General features: G+C 53.9%; 1 protein-coding gene across 1 annotated transcript in view; it reads right to left on the reverse strand.

The window, feature by feature from the left end:
* Positions 1-25,002, reverse strand: part of CFAP46 (cilia and flagella associated protein 46) — a 95,184-nt gene that overhangs the window by 25,270 nt on the left and 44,912 nt on the right. Inside the window, exons 25-39 of the mRNA XM_055346327.1 lie at positions 21,683-21,767; positions 19,350-19,488; positions 18,971-19,154; positions 17,853-18,012; positions 17,372-17,577; positions 16,315-16,536; positions 15,578-15,727; positions 10,836-10,984; positions 9,909-10,007; positions 9,500-9,632; positions 8,759-8,905; positions 6,747-6,947; positions 6,554-6,660; positions 5,153-5,329; positions 3,874-4,009 (exon numbers count right to left, since the gene is read on the reverse strand). Of these exons, the coding sequence (XP_055202302.1) occupies positions 3,874-4,009; positions 5,153-5,329; positions 6,554-6,660; positions 6,747-6,947; positions 8,759-8,905; positions 9,500-9,632; positions 9,909-10,007; positions 10,836-10,984; positions 15,578-15,727; positions 16,315-16,536; positions 17,372-17,577; positions 17,853-18,012; positions 18,971-19,154; positions 19,350-19,488; positions 21,683-21,767 (2,295 nt within the window). The remainder of the gene's footprint in view (positions 1-3,873; positions 4,010-5,152; positions 5,330-6,553; positions 6,661-6,746; positions 6,948-8,758; positions 8,906-9,499; positions 9,633-9,908; positions 10,008-10,835; positions 10,985-15,577; positions 15,728-16,314; positions 16,537-17,371; positions 17,578-17,852; positions 18,013-18,970; positions 19,155-19,349; positions 19,489-21,682; positions 21,768-25,002) is intronic.

Consider the following 25,002-nt stretch of genomic DNA (forward strand, 5'->3'; position numbering starts at 1 on the left):
CTCGGTCTGATGTTTTCTTTGTGGAAAGACTTTACAAATTCCATTTCTTTAACAGATGGAGGGCTACTCAGGTGATTTATTTCTTTTTGAGTGAGTTTTGGTTGTTTGTGTCTTTCAGGGAATTGTTCTATATCATCATAAAACTGTTCAGAACATTCCCTTAGTATTCTTTTAATACACGTAGGTTCAATGGTGATGTTACATCTCTTGTTTCAGATATTGACTATTCAGATATTGATTATTATCCTCTCTTTTTTTTCCTGATCCGTCTGGACAAAGTGTATGAATTTATTCATCTCAAATAACAACTTGTGGTTTTACTGATTTTACCTTTTATTTTTATGTTTCCTATTTCACTGATTTCTACTCTAATCTTTAATTTCCCTTCTTCTGCTTATTTGGAGTTTGCTCTTCTTCTACTTTCTTAGAGTGAAGGCTAAGTTCACTAGTTTGGGATCTTTTTTCTTTTGTCATATGGTTATTTAGTGTTATAAGTTTCCCCCGAGCATTACAATTAGAGACATCTTAAAAATTGACATGTATTTTTTTCTCCCTTCAGTTCAGAAATACTTTCCCTTTTGATTTGTTCTCTGGCTCATAGTTATTTTGATGGATGCTATTTACTTTCAACATATTTGGGTATTTCACCCATAGCTTTCTGGTTTTGTTTTGTTTTTTAATTGAGGTAAATTTCATATAACATAAAATTAACTGTTTTAAAGTGTGCAATTCAGTGGTACTTAGTGCATTCACAACTTTGTGCAGCACCACCCCACCTACTTCCAAGATGTCTCATCATTCCAATGGGAAACCTCATCCCCCATGTCTTATGCCCCCCCTCCGGCCCCCTCCCCCACAACCACTAACCAACTTTCTGTCTATGGACTTAACTGTTCTATCTTTTATGCTGCTTTTTGATTTCTTTTTAACTTTTTTTTTATGATAGTCACAGAGAGAGAGAGAGAGAGGCAGAGACACAGGCAGAGGGAGAAGCAGGCTCCATGCACCAGGAACCCAATGTGGGATTCGATCCCGGGTCTCCAGGATCGCGCCCTGGGCCAAAGGCAGGCGCCAAACCACTGCGCCACCCAGGGATCCCTGCTTTTTGATTTCTACTTTAATTGCATTGTGGTCTTGGTTTACATATATTTTTTTTCCTTAAATCTGCTTGTATTTATTGAGAATCGTTTTACGTTTATGATCCAGAGTATGGTCTATTGTGGAGAATGTCTTGTGTGCACACAAAACAAAAAGAATGTGTTTCTGCTATTGCTGGGTGGAGTGCTGTATAGATTGGTTGGTGGTGGTGTTCAAATCTTCTAGTTCTTTGCTTGCTTTATGCCTCCTTGTTCTATTAATATTAATATTGAAATCTCTGGCTGTAATTGTAGATCTGTCTATTCCATTGGATGTGACAAGCTTTTACTTCGTTTTGAAAATCTGCTGTTGGGCAGTTAGACATTGAGAACATTATGTCTCTTGGTTAGTCGATCCCATTACATTGTGAAACGACCTCCTCTGTCCCTGGTGATGCTCCTTCTCTGAAGCCTGCTTTGCCCGATGTGAATGAACGTAGCCACCGCAGCTTTCTTTGGATGAGGGTCAGCATGTTTATCTTTCCCCACCTTTTTGAGTTTATTCATGTCTTTATATTTAAAGTGGCTGTCCTGCAGGCACACCGTTGTAGCACATAGTTGGGTTTTGCTTCTTCATACAGTCTGACAAGTCTGTCATTTACTTGGCGGTTCAGACCATTCTGATTTACCGTGATTGCTGATATGACTTGGTTTGAGGGCATCATCCTGCTGTTTGTCTTCTCTGTGTTCCACTGGTTCTTTATTCTCTTTTCCCCTTTTCTGCTTTCTTAAGGAACAAGTGAATGATTTTTTTTTGGATTTCCTTTCCTCTCCCTTCTTGGCTTATGAGGTATACCTCTTTGTTCTGCAATTTTCATAATTGCTTCACGGTTTGTGGTGTATTTTAACACTTCACATAGAGCGCAAAAATCCTTCACACTATTGTTGTCATACACCTCATTTTTTACAAGCGTTATAAACCTGATGCTACGTTGTTATTATTTTTGCTTGAAAAGCCAGCTATCTTTTAGAGAGATTTAAATAATAAGAGAAAATCTTTGTAGGTTTTGCCAGGTAGCTCACCCTGTCAACGCCCTTCATTCACTTGTACAGGTCATATTTCCATTTGGTATCATTTTCCTTCTGCCTCCGAGACAACTTTGCATGTTCCTGTTGTGTGTCTGCTGCTGATGTGTTCTCTTGGCTCTTGAATGTTTGGGGGAAAATCTTAATTTCACCTTAATTTTGTTTTTTTTTTTATTTTTTATTTTTTATTTACGATAGTCATACCGAGAGAGAGAGAGAGAGGCAGAGACACAGGCAGAGGGAGAAGCAGGCTCCATGCACCAGGAGCCCGACGTGGGATTCGATCCCGGGTCTCCAGGATCGCGCCCTGGGCCAAAGGCAGGCGCCAAACCGCTGCGCCACCCAGGGATCCCTATTTCACCTTAATTTTGGAAAGATGTTTGTGCTGGGTACAGATCAGCAGTTCTTTCTCCTAGTACCTTACAGATACTTCGCTCTATCTGAATCTGTGCTTCGCTGTCTCCTGAATCCTACTGCTTCTGGTTTCTGCTGTCACCTGATCTTTGCTGCTCTGTACGTAAAATATGCTCTTCCACCTGGCTGATCTTAAGGAAATCTTCTAATCACCAGTTGTAAGCAGTTGGGTTATGACATGCCTTGGCATACCTTCAGTCCTCTTCATAGTTATTGAGCTTCTTGGATCTGTGGGTTTATGGGTCTTTTTATTAAATTTGGAAGTTTCAGCCATTATTTCCTCAAATATTTAATGTCCACTCCTATTCCTCCTCTTCTTGCAAGATTCCAGTTATTGCACACGTACCCGTGCTCGGGACACGCTAACTGGTGTTCTGGTGATGTCAGCTTCCGTTCTCTTTCCTCCTCGTCCACCACTACTGGTTTCTCCCTCCATTTTCAGGTCCTCTGACCAGCTGCAGTCTCTGCCGTGTATCTACGCCATGCACGCTTCATCACACACATTGTGGTTTTTGCCCCTAAAAGTTCATTCTTGCTCTTTTTACACCTTCAGTGTCTCCACTTAGCTTTCTGAGCATACAGAATGCGGTCAGTAGTAGCTTTTAACACCCCTGTTGTTGTATTCTGGTATCTGTGCCGATTCTCGGCTGGTCTTCATGGATTATTCCACGTGTTATAAGCTATATCTTCCCCTCTTTTTGGCATGGTAATTTTGCATGCAATTTTCGATTGGGATTTCGGCGTGATGATTTTTCTTTGGTTGCCGACATCACGCAACTTGTTTTTTTGGCAGATGGACACTCATGCTCCTACTTTCACTTTTGCTCTGGGACCACCATATGCAGACACTGTAGTCCTCTCAGGTCTATGACTCTTCAGGCAGTTCTGGGGCAGGTCTCATCAGGGCAGCATATCCCCGATCGAGACAAGACCTTCCCTCTACTCTGTGCCGTGCTCTGGGTCATGAGGTTGTCCAGTCTGGTCAGTGGGAGCAGGTGCTGCTCCAAGTGGCACCGCACTGACCCACTGGGCCCCTGCAGCTGCGGTGAGTGTGGACATGGGTGGGGCTGTCTGCTCGGGGTTGACGGTGCCCATGCTGACATCTAGTGTGTTGAAAATCTGTGTCACATTTTTGTCTACTTTTTGGTTATTTTGGAAGGGGGAGCAAATCTCGTCACTGTTACTGCACCTCAGCCAGAAGTGGGAGCCGACAGCTTGTTTAGGGCAAGTGCGGGGCATGTCTGTGTGTGCCGTGGGGGTGCTCTGGGCTGCAGGGAGGGACCCAGGACAGACTCACCTCCTGCACAGACAGTAAGCCCCGCACATGGCGGAATAGCTCCTCAGCCTCAGCCACGGCTGTCTGGACCAAGTCATGGGCTTCCAGGTGGTACGCCATTTTTTGCTCTTCGTCTTTCTCATTTTGGGCACATAATCTTTGTAAGACGGAAGAGTGGAATTTAGAATAAAAATTTCAAGCATTATGCCAACAGTATTAACAAAATGCATAGTATATGTAATTTTTAAATAATCATATGGTATTTTTATTTGTACTTCAAGCTTTCTGATGTTTTATATGTAAAGATATTGTTACTATATCTTAGCACAGTAAAATTAAATCTATGCCTGACAGAACCAGTGAACCAATACCACAACATTAACTGTGCTGATTTAACCACCTTGTTTTCCTATTTGTGCTTTTCTGCGTTTCTAAAAGTTCTATGATGTCATATATCAATTTCACTGTAATAGGATCAAGGTTATATTCCCCAAGTGTCCAGGTTTCTTTTCCCTCCTAAAGGCTGTTTTTAAGACCTTACACAGGATTGGCCTGTTGTGCTTCGAAATGCCTGCGTGTCCACCAAGCACATGGGTGGCCTGGGGCCAGAGGGATGGAGGGCAGGTGAGGGAGGGAGGGCGGTTCCTGGGGCCTGGCCTCGTTCCTCTGCCTCTGGGCCAGCCCTTGCCCTCGATGACAGTGGGGACTCTGAGAGGTCGCACGAGGGAGGCTGACAGAGCTGGAGCCAGTGTGAGCAGGTGCATGTATGTGAACACCTGTGAGTGCTCATGGGTAATGTGCACATGTGGGCGTGGCCTGTGTTGGCACATGTGGGCGTGCCTGTGGGCGTGGCCTGTGTTGGCACATGTGGGCGTGGCCTGTGGGCGTGGCCTGTGTTGGCACAGTGTGAGCGCTGTGGGGGTATGTCCGTGTGTTTGCAGAGACGGAGCCCATGGGATGCTGAGTAGACTGCACAAGAGTGAGGACACCCCCCTGTGCTGCTGCCCTGGAGGCAAGTGCAGGCGGCCACAGGGTCAGGGCCAGGAGGAGGAGGTTCTGTTGCATGACAATGGGGCCCAATGGGGGCTTGACCTAGGAGCGCTGGGCACGGGGTCAGGACATGGGGCAGGAGGTGGGGGCAAGGAGGGGCAAGAGGGGGAAGGGCTGGTGCAGCCTGGGGGAGCCGCATGCAGGGCTTGGGCACAGTGATGGTCACTGAATGAGTGACAGGCTGGCCCTGACTGTGCTCAGAGGGCCAGCCCCTCCCTCGCCTGGGAGGGCCCACAGCAGGGCTGCTCACCTCTTTATCTTTGCGCGCTCTAGTTTTATATTCACACAATTCTGTGGGCAGCCCCAGGTGATCAACTTTTTCTCAATCTCCATCAAGCGATCATCCATTTCGCTCAGTCGAAACAAGCATTCGGGAGGTTCTCCACTGACTAGCTCCTGAGCAGCCCTGATCTGGAGGCTCACGCACCTGCAGGGGACACGGACCATCCCGTGCGGTGCCTGCAGTCTGGGCAGCGTCACCCGACGCCAGAGGAAACACCTGAGCGCACCCCCCACAGGCCAGAAACCACCCAGGCCACATGCTTCCCCCGCAACGTGATTGAGTTGGAAAGTAGCAGCCCCCACCCCGGCATCACCTGCTTCGGGAAATTCAAAACCACTGTCCTATGACTCAGGGGCAGAAAAGGAAACCCACGCGGAAGGGACAGGCTTCACACGTGCAACGGTGGGGTGCTGCCGGGGGTGTCCCACCGTCTGCAGTAGGAGCGGGAAGAGCGGAAGGGGAACAGGCACGGACGGCCACGGAGAGTCACGGGCAGCCCCTCCCAGATACAGAGCCAAGAACTTAGCAAAGACAACCAAAAGTGAGGAGAACCAAAGTCAGACAAGCCTCCGCTGCTCTGGTCGAGAGAGGACAGGCTGCCTCTCTGTTACGGTCGTTGAAGGGTGGGGTCCAGCTCTGAGGTAGGAGGACAGCCAGGGCACGGGGTACAAGGCAGGGGACGGCCTTATGACAAAGACTCTGTGAAGTTCCGGGAGAAGAGTCCAGACACACACAGCAACACAACCCAAAACCCAGAGGAAACGATTTTCTAGAAGAATACAAATTACCAGAAAGATGGCTCAGAAATAAGCTGCAAATCTGAGAGACCAGAACGCTGCCCTTCAGCTCTGCCCCGGGCACCTGCCGCCCGCCTGCCCAGACAGGCCGCAGGCCCCCAGCAGCCGGAGCAGAGGTGAAGAAGGAGCAGGACAGACCCCAGGGTCTTCCCCCTCAGAGCTCCACGCTGGCAGGGGGGCCGGAGGGCACCCCGCGGCCAGACCGCCCCACGCCTGCGCCTGCACCCGCGCCCCCGTGTCTGCAGGACACCTACGCACACCTGGGGACACGAATTTAGGAACAACACAAGCCACCTGCATCCCTGGAAAGGAAGAGACACGTCCCCCAGGAGCCGCAAGGCCGAAGGTCAGGCTCTGGGAACCTCCCCAGGCTCCCCGCCCGGGGCCGTGTGTGGCAGGCAGGGGGTCCCCGGGTGGAAGGCCCCCTTCGGAGTGGCTCAGCGGGATCGGGGCGCGGGCGATGGCTCTCCGGGTATGATTCTCGGCGCCTCACAGGTTTGAAACGCGGCATAAAGAATAAAGCCGACCGTGACTTTCATGTGAATTAACAGTTTTTCTTACAAAGAACTACCTGGCTTCTAGGTCTGTGATCATAAATTCCAAGACAGGCGTTCGGTTGGGTCTTTCCCTCTGCAGGGCCCTGAAGGCATCCATGAGTCTTTGAAACAACTGGCAGACCTGAGGGTGACGCGGCGCTGACATCTGCGTGTTGCTCTGGCCGCGGGGCCCAGCCACCGCCCCCCAGGGCCCCAGGGCGTCCGTACTACCGCCTCTCGGCCTTCACCCTCCGTGCACAGGAGCGCGTCTGCCAGAGTCAGGGCTGAGCTGTACCAGAAGTCCTCACTGCCCCCCAGGCGCTGGGCCTGCTCCACCATCTCCTTCGCTTGTCCATAGTTTTTTTCCTTGTTTGCTAGCTGTGCTAGAAGGTGCAGGCATTTTGCTTTTGCACAAGGATCATCAAGCTCCTAAAAAATACACGTATACGGAGAGGGGATGGGCAAGCGGGAAGAGACAGAGCGAGGCGGCTCCGGGCACCAGGCCTGCCCCCACGGTGTCCACTGGGCTGCTCCCTCACCTCTGAAGGAGGCCCCCTACGTGCCCTCAGGGCACAGAGTGGGTGGGCTTGAGGCCTGTGCATGTGCTGAAACCTCCTCAGGGTTCTCGACGGTGCTCAGGGCCCTGGAAAGCCCCCTCCCCTTAGCGGCAGTCCCCAGCGCCCTCCGGGGAGCCCCGTCCAGATGCTGGCTGAAGGCAGCAGGGTTCGGGGGCCGGCAAACAGACTCACACCCTAGCCAGCCAGGGCTGTCTCATCCCCCATCCGTTGCATACAGTTGCAGGTGGCCTGGGTGTGGGGTGGGGGTGCCGTTGGCCTCTGAACCGCACCCCAGGAGGAGGACACAGGGTGCTCAGGCGGGAAGAGCAAGAGTCCAAGGCAGCCAGCTCCAGACACAGCAGCTAGTATGCAGCCCAAAGAGACTCAAGTGGAGGCCCCGGGGGCCTGGAGCCAGGGCCCTGGAAGGCAAATGCAGGCTGGAGACGAGGAGAGCGAAGTGCACATGGTAGGTGGGCGGGCTGGCAGGTGGACACCTCTGCAGCAAAGAGGCGGACCGTGGGCAACTGTGGGTGGAAGCAGGCGCTTGTCCCTAGGGAGACGCCACCAGGCTCCGGCTGCTATGGCCCCGTGGAGACGTGGCCATGGTGTGGGTGGTCCAGGGCGTGGGCCGAGCACCATCCATGTGTGTGGGACACATGCTAGAAGGCCAGGAGGGGCAGTGTGCTGTCTGGAGGAGGCAAAGGTGGCCCAGCCACCCTGTGGGGACTGACTGCCCCAAGAACTGTCTGACGTCCGGCAGGGCAGCCTGCGGCCTCTGAGACTCTTCCTCCCCAGCCTCGCTCCCTCCACAGTCTGCCCGCCTGTCTCACTGCCAGGCCTGCACACGGCTGGCTGGCTGGCCAAGACCCACACGCCTGAGCACCCGGCCCACCGCCTCTACCTCCCATGGCCTTGATTTCTGTTTTTATTAGGAACGTCTCACTCTCTGGAGTCCTTCAAAACAAGTGACAGCCTGTCTGGGCCCATTTAACTTTGCCTCGCCCACCAGGCAATGCAGTTCTTGGAGGTGGACACAGTTAGAATCACTTGTCTGCAGGCGCCAGAGAGTCACAACCTCTGCGAGGAGGGATGCACACGTGGGCATCCATGCCCGGCGGTACAGAGCCCAGGAGGAAAGCAACAGCAGCTGGGGAGGAGCTGGCACCAGAGGGCCAGTCACCGGGGGCCCAGGAGGGCCGAAGAGCTGTGCTCAGGGTGGAGCGGGCCCAAGACGCTCAGCAGACGGGAGTCGCAGGGGGCTAAGGAGTGAGCTAGGATCCCAAGAGCCAGGCTGCAATGCAGGCCTGAGGTCAGAGAAGCCCAGGCTTCCACGAGGCCCCAGGGGGGCGCTAAGGACGAAGCTGCCCCTCGGGCCCTCCAGGCTCTCAGCCTCCACAGGACATCAGGAAACAGCACGGCCGCCCACTGGGAGCCCCACCGTCCAAGAGAAAGAGGCTGTGGAATCAGACCCACAGCAGCCATAGGAAGTAGGGACTTTAGCAAACTCTCAATAAAGAGTGAACAAAAAAACAGAGAAATGCTGGGCAAAGGGCAGAGACTTGGATCCAAGTCTAACACGGATGTTCCAGAATGGCAAGAGGCCGGCCAGCTTCAGAGCAGACAGCCCGAGCCCCAGAGAGCAGCCGGGGATGCTGCTTGGGGCGGCCGGGGGCGGCCCCTCACCTGGAAGGCCCGGTAGGCCTCCGCCAGCAGCAGCCTCGCAGGCTGGTACAGGTCCATCTCCAGCAGCACCTCTGCTTTGAGGGTCCACAGCTCGGGGAAGGAGGTCCCTTCCAGGCCCTTCCCAGTCTCTCCGTTGATCTGCAGGATCTGTGAGGCAGGGCAGGTGTGTCCACACCGGCGGCTGGTCCTTGCCGCCCCAGCTCCCGCCCGTGCCCCGTGTTCTCAGATACCGGGTGGCAGCCGGCCCAGCCCGGGAGGTGTCCCTGGGCCCCTTGGCCTGTTCCCACCGCATCTCCCAAGTGGTGGACGCTGGGGGCTCACAAATGGAGTCCCAGATGTGGTGCTCCCATCTGGGACAAGGGGCTGGCGTGGCTACTTTCCTTCGTGGGTGAGCCCACACAGGGGGAGCCGCTGTGTGGAGGGAAGAGCCTCCACTCTCTGCGGCCCAGGCCGGTCTGCCCTTCCTGGGGAGCCCTCTGGGCAGCCCCCACCCCGTCTTCTCTGAATGCTGCCCAGGGCCCGGGCAGGCCCGCCCCGAGGTGATCTGCGGCCCCGTCTTCCTGAGACAGCTGGGGACCGTGGCGGGGGACATACCCGGCCAGTCCCAGGGTTTCCTGGGGACCCTGCGTGAGGGTTTAGGACACAGCTCGTGGCTAAGACACGTCCTGGCTAGTGGCCCGAGCACGGCCTCGGCGCTGCCCCGCCGGGCCAGGAACGCAGGGCGGCCGCAGAGGGAGGTACCTTATCCTTGGCCACCAGCGGCTTCACCTCTGCGGGCTGGACCGCAGCGACGGGCTCAGCCAGTGTGGCCACGCTGTCTTCCGAGAGCGGTTCCTTATTCTTCTCCTTCCTCAAGGCGATCTCTTTTCTGCAGCTAATATAAGGAACATGGGCAAAATGCCAAAGAAGAAATTCAACAGCCGAGAAATACCTGAAAAGGTTCAGTGTTATTAGTCACCAAGAAGTGCAAACGGAAACAGCTGCAGGAAGCCACACGCCACTGCCCACCCACATGTCTACAAAGATAACGAAAAGCTCCCTCGACGCCCCCGGGCACAGCGGCCCCCCAGCGCCGGGCACAGCCCCGCAGGCGGACGAGGGGGGGAGCCTGCGGTCGGGGCGGGCGAGCTGGCGTCCCGCGGGGGCCCACCTTGCCTGCTCCGCTTCGTAGATGTGTGTTTGCCCGGCCAGCGCCTCGTGGTGAGCGGCCGCCTCGCGCAGATTCAGGTCGGAACAAACAACAGCAAGCCTAGGGGACGGGGGCGACGGGGAGAGGGGACAGGCTACACGGACGCGGCAGATCCGCCCCGGGCTGTCCCGGGCCCTGTGTGCCTCATCAAAAGTGGTAAACGAAAAAGAAACGTCCACTTTGGTGATGTTTTCAATAAGTTTTAGACCTTCGCAGAATTACACAGGTGCCTCTGCCAGATTGCAGGTAGAAAAACTTTAATATTCATTCCTGTACCTGACTCCGTGCACAGCTGCGCTCTTAGGGTCGCCTTGAGAGGTAAAACTAAGGCACGTGGGTGGGGCTCTGACCACCCGTCACAACTGCAAGCAGACAGGCTCTGCTTGGATTCTGGCGCGAAACGGTTTTATTTTGAAATGATTTCAAGCCTGCTTGAAGGCCGCACAAACACGGCGAAGGATGGCCGTGCGTCCGTCCCCGCCCAGACTCCCGTAGCACATGCGCTTCACCACATTCGCTTTATCGTTTTCCCTCCAGGGCCGCCCCCACACACACACGCACACCCCCTTGTATTTCTTTTCTGGATGATTTGAGAGTAGGCGACAGACGCAGCGACCCTTTATTCTAATACTTCAGTGAATGTTTCCTTAGAAGAATGACCTTCTCTTAAGGACCAGGTAGGAATTTCAAAATATAATTACTATTTTTATGTTCAAGTATATTGGTTTACTGGGTTTAACAAACCACAGGGAATAACATGTATAGAAACAGTCAACCACAGAATTAATTATTTGAAAATACCGTTTTTATATTGCTTTGGGGGAAGATGTTCACTTTAGCCACCTAAATATTCCCCAGTTTCCCTGAAAATAAAACAGTTATACTGACCGAAGGTGGTAGAGATCTTTGAGGCTCTTGCTTTCTACCACAGAGGCTGCGATTACTACGCCCAGCTGCAGGACCGGGATGGTGAGCTCATAAAGGGACATCTTCTGCAAGGCTTTGACCAAATGGTCCAGGTAATACAAAGTGTATGTCTACATAAACACACAACAAACATGTAAGGTCAAAGAGGGGAGAAAGGTCAGGCCACTAGTTTATAGGGTCTTTCTTCAAAAACTTCTCTCCTTCCCCCTGCCAAGCACGGCTCCTGGCACACAGCAGGTGCCCAGCAGTGTTTGTGAATGAATGGACGACGTGCCCTCCCCCTGCTCTCCTTCATTCACAGCTTTCATCGGGTCACGTGGGAGCATCCAGAATCTTCAATGCCCAAGTGCAGCTAAAGATCCTCATAAGAAATGATCCTTTTATGTATTTACTCAAATTAATGTTTTTGTTGGATTTCTTCCACTAAAAAAAAAAAACTGCTGGTCCACTAAAAACAGAATATTTATGAACACATAGAACTGCCTTAAAATTTAATACAGGACGAGAAGAACTAATATTTACAAAGACGGAGTGGGTTTGATAAAATCATCATTCTGTAGCGGAAAATTAGAAAAGTTGGATGAAGTATTTTAGAAACATGCCAAAGGCTCTGAAGCCTGGGTGATGCTGGGAGAAGTTACCAGGCTGAGAGCCGGAAGACAATGGGCGTCCAGAGAAATGAGCCTGCCATATTGGGGTACAGTTGTCCTGGGAGTTGCTGTGGATTCTGCAGCTGGGAGGCTGCATGTCTCGGTACCTCTGGGTCTTTTTGTTTTTGTTTGTTTTTGTAGGGCGGAGACAACAAACTGGGTTGAGGCCCCACTGAAAGCTACATGCCCAGACTGGATGCCCCAAGGGTTGCATTTTAGGATTAAGGGTGATCTAGAAGTAAAGCAGCCGTCTCCGGGACCTCAAGAGCTTGGGGTGGCCTGGAAAACATCTTGTTCTTTGAGAGACTAGTCACTGAGAACTCCTGGTGAGGCCGGTCAGGAGAGAGGGGTGGAAAGACACAAACCCTACAGACCCTACAGACACTGAGGATAATAAAAGGACATTAAGAACAATTTTATAGATGATAGATAGATAGATAGATAGATAGATAGATAGATAGATAGAATAACATTATATTACAAACTTGAAATTTTATATTAAGTGGAAATACCCTAGAAAAACACAGTCCGCCAGATTACCAGAAGAAACAGGAAATCTGAAGAGCTCCAGAACTGCAAAGTGAACTGAATCATAACCTGTGACCTTCCCACAGAAGAATTGGGCAGAAGTTTCCACCAGGGAATTCCACCAAATTTAGGGAAGAAAGAACAAATAATCTCATACAAATTCTCCCCAAGAATAGTAAAAATAAATAAATAAAATAAGGGGGGGCAGCCTTCCGCGGCGGTGAGCGGAGTGTCCTGGCCGGCCCCGCCCTCGTGCCCACCGGGCCAGCAAAGACCGTCTGCAGCCACAGGGAAACCGGTGGAAGGTTCGCTGTCACCATTCCCAGAAAGAGCGATTTAGGACTTTGTTCTTTTCTCAAGCTCCCAACTGGCCTTCGTGCTATGTGAGGTGTGAGCTTTTTTCCTGAATCCTGACGCCATTCCTTAGGCTCAACCTCCTGCCCTCAAACGTGCCAGGCGCTCGTCCCGCTCGGCTGCCTCCTCGTTCCGGTTAATGGCTTGTGCACTCGAGCGGGATGCCCGTGAGGAGCGCCTCCACCCAACCCCACTCACACGGCCAGGCCGCGATGCTAAGGGCCACGGCAGAAGAAACACCAGGCGAGGCCAGCCCAGCGTGGAGGGACAGTCCCTTCCTGAGGTCAAGCAAACGTTCTCCCTCGTAGTCGAAGAACTTTATGCCAGAAAGGAAATGGTCTGTGGACTCATACCAAGCATTTATTATGTTTTGGCACAGTGATTTTGACCATAATTATTTTTATTATCTCCTATTAATACTCTGATACTGAAATGTAAGAAACTGAACTTCTTAGATTACGTTCCATTAATATCGAAATGTTCTCAAATATTAGTTACTAAAGACAAAATAAACACGACATCGCATTGTCATATACCAGACTTCTAAAAGAAATAAGTATCGGTAAAAGCAAGAAGTCCCTCCAAAAAAAAATGGGGAGGGGGAGGGAATACTTCCTAATTGGCGAAAAGGTCAGTGCATCATCGTGACCCCGCAGGACGTGCATCTCTGGCCCTTGTCCCTGGCTGCCGGCACGGAGCTCCTGAAGCCCCTTCCACGCACACCTGAGTTCACGCCCGTGGGGTGACTGTGGGCAGCCCCCAGGCAGCTCGGGAACCAGCCCTGTGACTGGAGGCCTGGAGCGTCCGGTCCCACCCCGATGCCGGGGACGGGAGAGGCAGGAGGCGGGCAGATCGCCCACGGCCAAGGATTTCATCGGTGGGGCCTGTGCCACGGACGCTCCCTGACACTAAGTGAAGGGCTGTGGGGAGTTTCTGGGGTGGTGGACACGTCCACACGGGGGGCGCACCCGAGGCCACGCGCACAGGGCTCCTGCGCCTGGCCCCCGCCCAGGCCTCGCCCCCGGGACCTCTTCACCCGGCTGCTCGCGTGTCTCCCTAACAGCCCGGCCACCCGGAGAGCGGTGTGTCCCTGCGTTCTGGGAGCCGTCCTAGCGAGTCCTCAAACCCCAGGGGGGGCGCGGGAACCGCCGATCCGCAGCCACGTCACACAGGTGCGGGTGGCCCAGGGGCTCGGCACTTGCTGACCTGGGGCCGCCGCCCTGAACCTGCGGGGCCCCTGCCAACCAAGCCTGGGGGGTGGGTGTCGGGCCTGTGGATCCCACAGACGACGGGCGGGAGCTGGACGCTGTGGGGAGAAGCCACACGTCTGGGTCGCTGTCAGCGGGACCGGTTCTAGAGGTGAGCAGTGGAGGAGAGCACCCGTGGGACGGGCCCCGGGGTCAGGGAACGGAGGCCAGTGCCCACAGGCAGAGGGGCCGGCTGGGGCCGCAAACGGCTCGGGGTCCGTGTTACTTTTTACCAAATCCTGCCAAGGGCGCTTGTACGGACGAGAAATGTGAGGGGAAGTCCACGACTTCTCAGAGAACAGGGTGAGGGTGGGTGGGCAGCAAACACGCAGGGTCACGACGCCCAGTAATCACGACAGTGAGGTGCGGACACTGGATTCAGGACAGACGTGGCTCTGCCAAGAGGGCGGGCGAACGCTTTCCCCACACACGGGGTTGGAACAGTCAGAAACCTGACCTGGAACCTGAGGCGACCCTCCACCCGCGCCACGGCCACAACACCGTCTCCGTGGGCGGTGGGTCTGAATCGGACACATCAACCATTAACACTTGGGAAAATATTGTAAGAGAACATCTTCATGACCCTTGGAAAAGGAAACCACCTTTTTAAATAGGACATAAGAAATACCAGCGACACAGGAAAAGATCACTAGTTTTGTCCCATTAACACTAGGACAGTCACGAGACAACCTCAAGAGCCAAAGCACAGAGTGGAAGGTGACCGGGCGTTCATAAACTGTCAAAGTGTCGCTTCCAGGCTAAAGAATTCCTTCAAATCAACAACAAAGAGACAGAAACCTTAATAAAACGTGGGCAACAGACTGGAAAGGCCACAGAAGAGGACGTGCATGTGGCCAGTGGGCACAGCCTCGCGGTGCCCAGGGAGTGCCCAGCGAGGCCACGGGGACGTGCCGCCAGGCCCCGTCGGGGTGGCCAATGCGGGAGGGTGAGCCACAGGGGGCTGGCAAGGGTGTGGGCGGGAGCTCCTGCCCGCCCCGGGTGGGGATGGAACCGGCATGGCCACTTGTGGGGCGGCCAGGCCACAGGCGATGCAGCGACCACACACGTACCCCAAGACGCTCAAACCCTGCCACGGGTGCTCTCAGCACACGACCCAAACGTCATCGCGAGCTCAATGGACAGAGTGGGGTCTCGTCATGGGCCGCGGGACCGCTCCACAGCAGTGAAAGCCACCGATGACGGAGACCCACGACCGTGGAGGAGTCCCACAACATACTGGATGAACGAACCCAAACACGAAAGCTTTATGATGAATATTTCCACGTTTTTACACGCAAAAGACAAGCGGAAGGCAGTGGGTGATTAAGGTCACTGAAGTCACTGGGTCGAAGCCCTGGAACCCCACACGGCAAGGGGCCTCGTCGCCAGTGCAGTGAATGTTATGATCCAGACAGGGAGAGACCTTTGCGGGTTCCCCGGAGGCCCCAATGTCATCACAGGGCTCACTGTAAGGGGGAGGTGGAGAGGGGTGGGACCCCGAGGTGGGAACTAGAGATGCGGGTGCACAGCCTGGGGACCCCTGGAGCTCTTCCCGGGGGCCACAGAGGGAAGGTGGCCCCGCTGACACCCTGACTGGGGCCCAGCGTGCCAGCCGTGGCCTCCGGCCTCCGCAGCACAGGGAGGAGCTGTCTGCTGCTGCAGCCCCCAGCCCTGCTACGGCCCCAGCCCAACAGTAACGCCCGGGGTCCCCACGTTCCAGGGTGTTGGGGGGCCTGCATGAGCTTCCGAGGACACTGGCAGTTGTCTGGGGGTGCCTGGGAGGGGCCCAGGGCCTGGGCCTGCTCGACAAGTGTCTAATCTGGCCCCTTGCTTTGTCCCCCTCTTTCTGGGTGGATGGAAAGGCTAGCGGGAGGGACGCGGGCTCGGACCACAGGCGGCCCACGCCGCGGTGCAATCACCTCACCGGCTTCTGGATGCTTGATGGGTTCATGGTCAAGTCGCTTCTGTCCTGTTTAAACACAGACACCACGTCTTCGGGGCAGGAGTAGGACGCCCATTCTTCTATGCTCGCCGGTAAGTCTTCCGGTTGTTTGCCAGGAAGCGCCGTCTGGTTCTGCAAAGCAGGACCCCGGGGCTTAGCACCCAGCACAGCTTGAGCAGAGGGGGTGACGGTGCGCCCGCCCCCTGCCCCGAGGGCGCCCCGCCGTCCCGGCCCGGGCAGACCACACCACAGCCGCATTCGAGGCCACGGGCAACGCGCTCCGACGTCACTTGCAGGCCGCGAAGCCGAAGCTCCCGGATGCGGGCACAGGCAGCATCTCCCCGGGACCCGCACACCTGCGCCCGGTCAGTGCCGCGTGCACGAGCGCCCGGAGGACTCGGTGCCAGAGCTCAGTGTGGGCGCCTGCTCCGGGGGCCGCGCCCACGGGACTGTCTCCCTGCGGCTCCCGAGAGCCGCCCTCCTGCGCGCACACCTGCCCGGGCATGCACACGGCCCGGGTCACCCTCCCACCAGCCCGGGCTGGGGGTAAAGTCGCTGCCTCCACTTTACGGAAGAACAAACTGAGGCGCAGAGAGGGTCTCCAGGCCCCGCAGCCTGGGTGTGGGCCTCCACCCGCCGCGTGGCCCCAGCCCGTGGCCCTGCCCGCCCACTGCCAGGGCCGCCCGGGCGCAACCTGCACACTCGGTCGTGCGCGGCACCTGCTTGGGGTCTCGGCCTTTCTCCTTCTCCTTCTCTTTATCTCTCTCCTTCTCCTTCTCCTTCTTCTCCTCTTTCTCCTTCTCCTTCTTCTCCTTCTCTTTCTCCTTCTCTTTCTCCTTCTTCTTCTCCTTCTCTTTTTTAGGCAATAACAAATGTGAACTAGGTGCTGCTTCTAGAATTTTACTTTCTGAAATTGTTTTTCCTGCTGTTAATAAAGAAACCTGTGAAAAGTAAAATCCAGATTTGCCACATTAAGAGCAGCTGCGCCCACCCCCCTGCACCTGCGCCATCTGGGGTCTGTGGTCCTAAGGCTCCGAGTGGGAACCTCGTGTCCGCTCGGGTGCCGGGGCCACACCAGTGAGCCCACCCCCTGCACAGGTGGCTGCAGCGCCCCTCGGTGGTGGGACACTCGGCCTCCAGGACGCTGGGCCAGCGGGCACACAGGGCTGCCCTCCAAGGAGCGCTTGTCAGCTCCATGACGTGAGCTCCTGTCTCTAATTAAGAGCACATATGACTTTTAGCAGTTCTCCTGGAAGAATGTAAAGAATCCCTGTTTTGTGGGTGGTGGGAGAGTGGGCGGGGCATCCCGAAGCCCAGGGATGCCTCCCAGTCCCTCCCATTCTTCCCACTGCCGACAGGTGACAGCCCCACTGTCACCCAGCATGCTGCTGGGAGGGTCGGGGGCGCTGCCCTCAGGAGGTTCTCAAGGACCAGAGGCTCCAAGAGCTCCAAGGGAGTAAAGAGATGGTGGGGACGGGGGACACACGGAAGAAGGTTCTGGAAGCCGAGTGCCAGGGTGCGAGGGACAGGCAGATGCAAGCATAGGCTGGCCATCCGCTCCACATGCACAGGCTACGGCACCCTTGCCCCGGGCACTTCTGGGTGGATGGACAAGGGTGATGGGTGGGCTTCGGAGAAGAGTGGCCCTGGCCACTGCAGTGGGGGAAGGCCCCCTCCGAGGGGCTGCACGAGCCGGTGAGGCCTGTGGGTACAAGGAGGAGGCACGGATTCCTGCCAAGGCCCGGGGACCCAGGGTGGAGCAGCCTCACGCCTCACCTGCCAGATGCGCTTGAGAAACGTGTAGGCCATGAGGCAGTAGTCCTCGTAGTCGGCAGCGCTCGGGGACACCACCAGGGCCAGCAGGGTGTAGGCACGGGCCAGTGCCTCCAGCTGTCTCACGTTCCAAAGCCTCTCCAAGGGGGCCGTCCCCGTGTCCTCGGGCCCTGGGCTCTCAGGGGCTGCCTGAGCGGGCAGGTGCTCCTCTGCAAGACAGGGGTTCCCCGCAGCCATGAGCACCCGACTCAGGGTCCTGGGCCCTTCTGGGAGGGGCGCCCACCGTCAGGGGCCAGGCTGACCTGAGGGACGGCCATCCCAGGGCTCCTCCCCCGGCTGCAGGTGCCAGTGGGGCCAAGAGGACACGTCCATCCCAGGCCCGCGTGGGATGGAGCTTCCCCACTTGAGCTCCCCCGGCGCCCCAGGAGGGTGCAGCCCTGGACACACTGAACGCCGGCTGTGAACCAGAGCAACCCCACATCACCTGCCGGCTCAGGCGTGTCCCTGGCAGATGTCATCATCAGCAGGATGTCAATCGCCCACTTTAGGTGGAAAGTCACGTCTTCCATAGGAAACTGTTTGTAATAAAGCCACTCGCTGAATTCCATGATGTACTCGACTTTTTGCCACTCACTCTCTGGCTTCTTTGGGATGAAAAACAAGGACAGAAGAGACATGTGCTTGCCACTCGGCGTCCCAAACACTGAAATGGAGGGCGTCTCTGCTACATCCTCTGGAAGCAAGTGTGCGCACTGACCCCGCCTCCACCACAGCGGGACCCCCTGGCCGACTTATCTGACGGCCACGCTGGTTGGAAGCTTTCCGTTGTCCTCAGAACACAGCCTGGCAGTCTCCCGGGGCCCTCCACTCTGTCCACGGGTACCCGCCAGCCCCGCCAGCCCTGCCAGCCCCGCTCCCCACCTGCCCCCTCCTGAGTCGGGCTGTCTTTGCTCTGTGCAGCTTTGATTCCTCGGGCACTCGTTCGGATGTGCAAGTGAGGCTTTCTCTGGATGGTTCTGTGGTTAACCAGAGCTCCAGGGGTCAGGGAAGGTGCTGCTCCGAGCAGCAGGCAGCCCCAGCGTCCAGCCCAAGGCCCTGGCCCATGCTCAAACGAGGTCACGAATCCCTGACCCTCAGAGAGCAGAGCCAGCCCTGCCGACGGCACCTTCACCCTCCACCTGCTGGGCCCTACACCGAGGCACCCCCTCGAATCCACTCCCGCGTCACAGCTCTTGTTGGGGTGGGGAGCGCCCGAAGACCCCCGAATCTCCGAAGGCTGCAGAGTGCTGCTCCCTCCTCAGCCCAGTCCGGCCTCGGGCGTCCCCTCCTTGGGTAGGCTTCACCCGCTGCCCCCCACAACTGTCTCCCCTGCAGCAACACGGGCGCCCCACCCACACGAGGACCTCGGCCCTCCGCGCTGGGAAGGTGTCAGAGAAGACAGGGGTCGTCGGACCATTGCCCTTGACTCATCAGAAGGGCCCATCGCCTCATGCAGCTGCACCTCCTCCTCTGAGGCTCCCGCACAGCAGCCGCCCGGGGGCTCAGCCTCCCTCCAGGGGCCACGTCTATACCGAGCAGCTCCAGTCACAGCCGCAGGCACACCTGTAAGGCCTGGATCGCGTTGTGGTAGCAGACCAGCTCCCCGTAGACGCTCTTTGAGTTCAAGGCCAGCCGGTGCCACATGTGTGCCAAATAATCTTCACTTTCGTCTTTGAATTTCTGTATTTCCATTGTAAAATTCTGGCCAAGTTTGGCCTTCACGATTACCATGTGTTTGAAAATCAAGCTAAAAAGAGGAAAAGAGAGAGATTAACGCTTGAGTGATAAACAAATATGTGTGATGCATCTAAAACTAAGGGGTCGGAGTCCCTTTTCCTTCTGACAAAGACAAACCAGAACGGAGCCTGAGTTACTTGGGATTCTCGCGTGTTGGGAATGTGGGGTGGGCGCCGAGGGGGCCCCAGGAGGGAGGAGCACTCACAGGCGGTGTGCCGTCCGGGGCAGCACGTGCACGGCCTCGTCCAGCACCTTGAGGCCTCCCTCCCAGTCGCCGTGGTCCGCGTGGCAGTGGAAGAGCAGGCCGTAGAGCGCCGCGCGGAGCGTCAGATCGTCCTCGGCCCCTGTGGCGGGAGAAGTGCTCAGGAGCCTGAGAAGGGGCCTGTGCGTGGGAGCGAGGCTGGCAGGGCCCTCGGGTGCCACGGGGAGCTCACTCAGCAACACTCAGAGCCCCAAACTGTGGCCCGACCTCAGGGCCTGACAACTGCCCTCAGGCCGACACGCGGCGCTCCGTGGGGAGCAGAGCCACGTGACATGGCTCCTCAGAGGCCGCTGTCCCTGCAGCTGCCCCCCTGGTCTTCCTCCCCTGACATGGTTCACCCCCACCAGGTACTTCCTGAGCGCACCCCCACCCCTGCTGGGCCGCCCGCCCCCCACTTAAGCTTGCTCAATCTCTGCGTCCTCCGAGCCCTTTGTCACGTTTCTGTAACTCTGAAAATAAGCAGTGTGAGCATGAGGGAGCAGAATCAGTCCCGACAGCCATAACCAGCACCGTCAGCTGTGGCTGCTCGCTGGGCCCCGCAGGTGGAAGCACCTGCTGAGGAATGGCGACCACCGCTGAGCTTCAGCGCCCCACCGTCCACGTAAGCAGAGGCCCCGCCGTGGGCACAAGACACTCAGGTGGCTCTAGTTGACATCTCTGACCATGTAGCCATTCAAAACTTTCCCTGTTTTGAATTGTTGGAGCAGAGGGGAGAGCATGCCTGGGGACTCCGCCAACACAGGCTGTGTGGGACCCGTGGGCCCCCTGTGGCCTCTGCACCGCCGGTGCTGGGCTCTACAGGTGTCCCTGCTGTCCACGCCCAGGAGCGGGTGGATTCGGGCGCACCACCGGATAAGCTGGTCAACCTCTGAAACGGGCAGTAGGGCTGCTGTTCGGCATTTCAGTCCTGCCCGGCTCAGGGTCCTGCCTTCGCTCTGCATCTCTTTGGTCCATAATGAGCAGGGACGTCCTCCCTGATCCTCGGTCATGGGCCTGTCATTGGACCACCTCCTGCTTCTCCAGTCCACCCACGGGGGGCTGTGGCCCAGGCCCCGCCTGCCAAAGAGCCCAGCAGTCGTCTGTGGACTAGGACCCCCCTCCTGCACCCCTTCCCCTGAAGGTCCTTCCAGGGAGGCCGTGGGGTGGAGGGGAGCCCACGAGGCCTTGCGGGGGAGACCAGTGCTAGTGGAGCTAAGCCCCTGGGCTCTGGGGCTACTTCGTTACCGCAGCACAGCACAGCCCACCCTGACTAATACGACTACGTATCACAGAAGTTATTCATTTAGCTCCCAAATTTGGTGAAAATATTGTCCCAGTGTTTACTTTTTAATTTTCTGTATTTCTTATTGTTCTCGTTATTTAAATTTTTATGTATTTGTAGGTGTGACTCTCTGCTCACTTAAAAGTTTAAGAGGTAATCTTCCCACAAAACACCTGCTATGCTCAATTCTACTTTCTCATTTTTCCCTACAGTTTTAATTCTTACTACTGCTCAACTGTTTAACCTCTGTCGTGTTTATTCTGGCGCAGGGAGTTCAGCGCACACTTGACCTGCACAGTGTCCCAGGGGTGCTGCATTCTAGCAGGCAGCGTGGGCTGCACGGGGCTACGTGTCCCCGGTGTGGGCCGCCAGCCACAGCACGCTCTGCAGTGCCAGCGGACTCCTGCCAACTGTTTGGGTGTAGGATTCAATGTTTAATTACACATGGGTATACTTTTGTTCATTATTTTAAATCAAGTTTATCTCTCTAAATAGACCTAAAGTTCTCGGGGAGGGGGGACTGCCATCCTAATCCCCGGCATTTACACTCTCCAACAGACACTGACACTCTTACAGGGATGATTATTTTTTAGCAGAATTAAACATGAGTTCTCAAATATAGTTTTGCTGTTCTAAGTTCAGTTTGTGTCTTATTTGGTTTTGCAAGGGTCCATCTCCACATTTTTTTATGGAAGTTAGAAGAATATGGTCTATCTGCCTGAGTAAGCCAGGGGCCGGGTTTCACAGCGGCCACTAGGTTGAGAGCTCCTGCTCTGACCCCAGGGAGCCCTGGACAGGGGGTCTCTAGGCTTTGGTGTCCTTGTGCACACAACGGGGATTCCATGAAGTTGTTCACGAGAAGTGCTCAGGGCTCATTACCCATGAAGTGTCACGTGCCGAGCAGACACTCCCTGTGGTCACCGTCCCAGTTAAGCAGCCTTCGCACAGGAATTCACAGCACTGAGCACTTCCCTTTCCTTGTGCCTCTGGCTGTGTCTGTCTTGTGTCTACAAACCTGGGAGAAAATGACCTTCTGTCGACCCTCCACTGTGGAAGTCCGCTGTAGGCCACTGGTGCAGGAGCAGTGCTTTGCCTTCTCTCTGATATAAAAACAAAGAAACAATACATAGATTTGAAAGTTGCGATTTATTCTTTCACCATTTTGACGTTTATTTGGCTCAGTGTCTAATAACAGAAACTGCAGCTAAATTTCTGAAATACTGGGCAGCCCTGGTGGCACAGCAGTTTAGCGCCGCCTGCAGCCCAGGGCATGATCCTGGAGACCCGGGATCAAGTCCCACATCAGGCTCCCTGCATGGAGCTTGCTTCTCCCTCTGCCTGTGTCTCTGCCTCCCACTCTCTCTCTGTGTGTCTCTATGAATAAAGTCTTTAAAATTTTTTTTAAATAAATAAATTTCTGAAATACTAAGTCATAAAAAGTGAAGTCACGTTTTGCCCATGAGAAAAGGCTCCCTGGAGCACAGGAGGACACACACATAGGGACTACCCCCAGCATAGCCTGCAGCTTTTTTAATGACAGGAAGCACCCAAATCCGTTTTAGAGCTTGAAATCAATGGGATCAAAAGCACATTAGAAAAAACTTGTAAGGGGGTGCCTGGGTGATGCAGCTGGTTAAGCAACTGACTGTTGATTTAGGCTCAGGTCATGATCTCGGGGTCCTGGGATGGAGCCCTGCCTTGGGCTTCCTGCTCAGCGGGGCGTCTGCTTGAGATTCTCTCTCTCTGCCCCACTCCCCACTTGTGCAAGTTCTCTCTAAATAAATACATAAGGAAAAACTTGTAAGATACAGCAAAAGCAGTGCTCAGAGTTTATAGCTGCAAATGCCTACATCGATAGAAAAAAGATCTCAAATCAACAACCTAACTTCACAACTTAAGGAATTAGAAAAGAACAACCAAACTCAAAGTCATAGACCAGAGCACAAATAAATAAAACAGAGATTGGAAAAATCATTGAGAAAGTCAATGAAAAGGTCAAGACAATTGACAAAATTTTAGCAAGACTAACAAAAAGGGAAAAAAAAGTAGACACAAATAACTAGAATCAGAAGTGCAAGTGGGAACCTTGCCACCAATCCTGGAGAGATAAACAGGAGAACGCTGGGGGCTAGCGTACACCACCAACAGATCAGAAGACCAGAAGAAATGGAAAAATACCTTGAAACATACACGCTGCCTAAGCTGACTCACCAAGAAATGGAAAAATCTCAACAAACGTACACAAGCAGAGACGGAATCAATAATCAGCTCCCAACACAGAAAAGTCCTGGACTCAGTGGCTCATGGGTAGATTCTACTAAACATCTAAACAATTGACACTAATCCTCCTCAAGTCTTCAAAATACTGAAGGGGAAGAAATAGTCCCACACTGATTCTGACACCAGCATTACCTTAATAGCAAATCCAGACGAAGGCATCACAAGGAAAATCACAGAAAAATACTCATAATGGATATAGATGAGGCAAAAATCCTCAACAAAATTTAGCAAATCAAATCCAGCTGCACGGTAAAAACATTATTCGCCATGACCACATGGGGTTTGTCCCAGGAGTACAAGGGGGTGGTTGCACAGAAGATCAATCAATGTAACCCATCACATTCATAAAATGGCAGAGAGAAACTACATGATCATCTCAACTGATGGAGAAAAGGCATTTGACAAAATCCAACAACTTTTCATAGTAAGATCCTAGAAAACTAGGGATAATGGGAACATTCTTCAACACATAAAGGGTATTTATGAAAGATCCACAGCTGACACTGTGCTCAGTGGTGAGAGACTGACGCTCCCCCCTGCTATCAGGAACAAGATGAGGATGCCTGCTTTCACTGCTGCAGTTCAAAATTTTACTGGAAATTCCAGCCAGAGTAATAGACAAGAAAAAGAATAAAAGTTATCCAAATTGGAAAGAAGAGGTAAAACTGTCTCCATTCACAGAGGACATGATCCTATATACAGAAGATCCCAAAGAATCCCCAAGAAAAAATTGGGACGAATCAATGAATTTCGCAAAGTTGCAGGACGCAACAATACAACAATCGGTTGTTTCTCTATGTAGCAGCAGTGGACAATCCAGAAAGGAAACTAGGAACGTGCTGTGGACTTAGTTGTGTACCCGCCCCCACTACCCTCGTCCCCAGTGTGCTGATATTTGGAGATGAGGTCTTTGGGGGTAATTACGATCAGATGAGGTCATGAGGGGAGGGAGGGTCCTCATGATGGGATTAGTGTCCTCCTAAGACGAGACAGCAGATATCTTGCTCTGTCGCCACACTGCCCCAGAGGAGGACGGAGCAAGAAGGCAGATGTATGCAAGGCAGGAAGAAGGCCTGTATCAGAACCTGACCACGCTGCTTCCCTGGCCTTCGACTTCCAGACTCCAGAAGTCTGGAAACAAATTTCTGTTGTGTAAGCCACCCAGTCACCTAGCATTTTGTGACGGCAGCCAGAGCTAACACAGAAAGCGGTTTCATTTATATTAGCTCTTAAAAGAACTAAATCCAAAAAAAAAAAAAAAAGAACTAAATCCCTCCAAAGAGATGAGAGACAGATCTGCTGCAAACTATGGAAACATTGCTGAAAGAAATTAAGGAAGATCTACATGGATGGAAAAACATCCATGTTCACGGATAGAAAGTCTTCAAAATGTTAAACTGTCCGTACCACCCAAAGATATCTACGGAGTCGACACAATCCCTCTCAAAATTCCACCTTTTTTTTTCCGGAGACATAGGAAAGTCAATCCTCAAATTCATGTGGAATTGCAAGGAGGCCCCAAGTGGCCAAAACCCATCTCAAAAAGGATTAATAAAGTTGTAAGGCTCAAAGTTCCTGATTTCAAAATTTACTACAAAGCTGTAGTGATCAGATCAGTGCGGTCCTGGCATAAAGACAGACACACAGACCAAAGGAATAGAAGACAGAGCCCAGAAACAACCTCTCACATACATGGTGAAATGGTCTTTGGCCACGATGCCAAGATCATTCAATGGGGCAAGAACAGTCTTTTCAACAACTGGTGCTGGGGAAACTGGATTTTTACACGCAAAGAAATAAAACTGTCCCCCCATCTTACACCCTATGCTGAAATTAACTCAAAGTGAGGGAAAACAACCCTAAACCTAAGAGCTAAAGCTATACAACTCTTAGAAGAAATCACTGGAAAAATTCTTCATGACATTGGATTTGGTGATGACTCCATGGACGTGACACCAAAAACACAGGCAAGAAGAAAAACATAGTTGAATTTCATCAGAATTAAGAACTTCTGTGCATCAAAAGATTCCACCAAGGGAGTGAAAGGGCAAACAA

Source organism: Nyctereutes procyonoides, unplaced genomic scaffold (assembly GCF_905146905.1).
Source record: "Nyctereutes procyonoides isolate TBG_1078 unplaced genomic scaffold, NYPRO_anot_genome, whole genome shotgun sequence".
Classification (NCBI taxonomy): Eukaryota; Metazoa; Chordata; class Mammalia; order Carnivora; family Canidae; genus Nyctereutes; species Nyctereutes procyonoides.